General features: G+C 37.3%; 1 protein-coding gene across 1 annotated transcript in view; it reads left to right on the forward strand.

Moving 5' to 3' along the window:
• Nucleotides 1-683: 683 nt before the first annotated feature.
• Nucleotides 684-2,523, forward strand: part of LOC104511413 (riboflavin kinase-like) — a gene marked incomplete at its 5' end in the record, with an annotated part of 2,928 nt that continues 1,088 nt past the window's right edge. The window contains 2 exons of the mRNA XM_010154018.1: nt 684-835; nt 2,133-2,235. Of these exons, the coding sequence (XP_010152320.1) occupies nt 684-835; nt 2,133-2,235 (255 nt within the window). The remainder of the gene's footprint in view (nt 836-2,132; nt 2,236-2,523) is intronic.

The raw sequence follows: 2,523 nt of genomic DNA on the forward strand, positions 1-2,523 counted from the left end.
TAAAAAAATCAATAACCGTAAATTCTTCTAAATCACCTTGATGTCTTGCATGAAGAGATTCAGCAGACTTAGGTGGGAAGTAGAAGTAGGATAGTACTTTTGAAAGAAGTTTAGGTTCAGTCAGAAGGGAATTTATTTTGCTGTAGATATGTAGTTTTCAAAGAAAATCCCCAAAATCCACAGATGCTTCTGACAGGCAGCTCTTTCAACACTGACAGATGACTAAATCATAATCTAGTTTATTTCTACATATCTAATTCATAAATGTTATTTTACTAGCAGGTAAATAGTTCCAAGATGCCATTTTGCAGTGTGGAATAATTTTTTTTTTTTCCCTTATCTTTCATTATAATAAGTCTGTGATAGTTATCCGAAGAGTGAAATGCATTCTGAGTGGTTATACTGCATGGTTATTAATTGTTACTGCAGGAGAGAATGTGTATAAATATAAAATACAGTATACCTGAGGGATGTGGTGATTAGTCTTAGTGCAGGAAATGAATTCCATGAAGCTCTTTTTCATTTTATACTTCGCCAAACAGTACACTGCGCCATTCGCATCATCACCAGTATTACGTCTGCAAATAGTATGTAGGCAGAGGTTGGTTTTTAAGTGTTTGAAGATTCTGTTGTGTCTGTTACGCAAAGTCGCTCACACCTTACGCTTTTTATAATTTTTGCAGCTAACTTTTCTGAGCAAGTCGTTGAAAGCTTTCCATCTGATATCTCTACTGGTATATACTATGGATGGGCCTGTGTTGGAAATGGAGATGTGCATAAAATGGTTTTGAGCATAGGATGGAATCCTTTCTATAAGAATATTAAGAAATCAGTGGTAAGAATTTTGCTTTGTGTGGCATTTTTATTATAATAAATGAGCCAGATGTTTAATTTGAGTAAAATAAGCTGAATTTGATCCATAAATGAGATCTAGAAACTTCTGTTTTCTCTTAGAAAATGTATTTGGTATCTGCATCATGTGTTTGTATTCTGGGAAAAAAAAAAAAAGCTCTCTGTGGCCAGAGAGTATGCAGCTGTATGTGAATAAGATTTATTTTCTTCCTTACCTTCCATCATCACTTAAACGCTTCCAGGGTAAAAATTTAACAGTATTTCTGAGACTGGTGGTTGCTTATGGTGCTGATAGCTGTAAGGGAGAGCTTGAGAGATGCACTGAATTTGCTGGTTATGAGACCCCTAGCGTAAGCTGGAACATACTATTCTATTGTTCTCTGAAATCAGTCAGCGTTTCAGATAAGAGATGTTGGGGCACCTTAATTTGTAATGGTTTTCTGTTGATTCTCTGAAGTGATGGAATCCATATGTGAGGTGCTGTGGCTTGATCTACAGAATAAATATTCGAAGGTGCACAGTGATAGGATGGAGGAGTTAAAATGCTGAGCTGTGTGTTTCTTGCTGTGGGATGCTGGTGCTTTTCCTGAGTCTTGCAGAGCTCTAATTTTTTAAAACACTTTTATTTGGGCATGAGTCTCTGCTTCTAAGGTTCCGAGTGTTTGAAGACTCTGTAATATGCTTGTCTTGCACAAACGCAGATTTTAACAAAACCTTTGCAGATAACTTTTCTGAGCTAGCAGTCAAAAGCTTTGTCTGATACCTCAGCTGGTATACGCTACGAATGGGCCTATACTGGAGACGGATGACTGTAAAATGGTTTTGAGCATAACATGGAACCCTGTCTCAGCCTTCACTCCTCTTTGAATTTTATCACTTGGCTTCCACGTGAGCTGATTGTAAAAGCTCTCCTTAAGCCAATGATTTCAATCAAAATGCTAATACATTCGAGTGTATCAACGATGAAATATTAAGCTTTGTTTGTGGTTTGCTGCCTTGGAAATCTTACAGGTGAGAAGCAAAGCATTGCTCCTGAGTAATGTTTTGCCTTTTTTTTGCTGTCAGAATACTTGAGTCATGTTTCTTAAATTCCCTGCGAAGTACAGTTCTCTTTCCTAACAAAAACAAAAGCTCTAGCCGTTCAATCTTGCATTATACATGCAAACTAAATGTCCCTTCTGTTGGTATGTGTTGGGCAGAATTTGATTTAGGAGTATTAGCTGTACATCCTTACGCTGAGGGAAATAATTCTAAATGCCAACTTATTTCTCTTCCTCTAGGAAACGCACGTTATCCACACCTTCAAAGAAGATTTTTATGGAGAAATTCTTAGTATAGTCATAACTGGATATATTCGACCGGAAAAAAACTTCGACTCCCTAGGTCAGTATTGCAGGTCTCCCTCAAACTAGTCCGTTTTACTCATATGAGTACTGTGTCTTCACTGTCTGTCCATAACGAGACGTTTTATCTGTTAACCTCTGGAATTTCTGTGAAGTGTTTTCATAAGCTATGTTTACAAGTTGGTTTAATTAAAAAAACCAGACCAAAACGAACATACCCCCCCCATCTTCCAAAGCATCACACTAAAAAATTGTATTATAGAATCATAGAATGGTTTGGGTTGGAAGGGACCTTAAAGATCATCTAGTTCCAACCCCCTGCCATGGG

Source organism: Eurypyga helias, unplaced genomic scaffold (genome assembly GCF_000690775.1).
Source record: "Eurypyga helias isolate BGI_N326 unplaced genomic scaffold, ASM69077v1 scaffold17476, whole genome shotgun sequence".
Lineage (NCBI taxonomy): Eukaryota > Metazoa > Chordata > Aves > Eurypygiformes > Eurypygidae > Eurypyga > Eurypyga helias.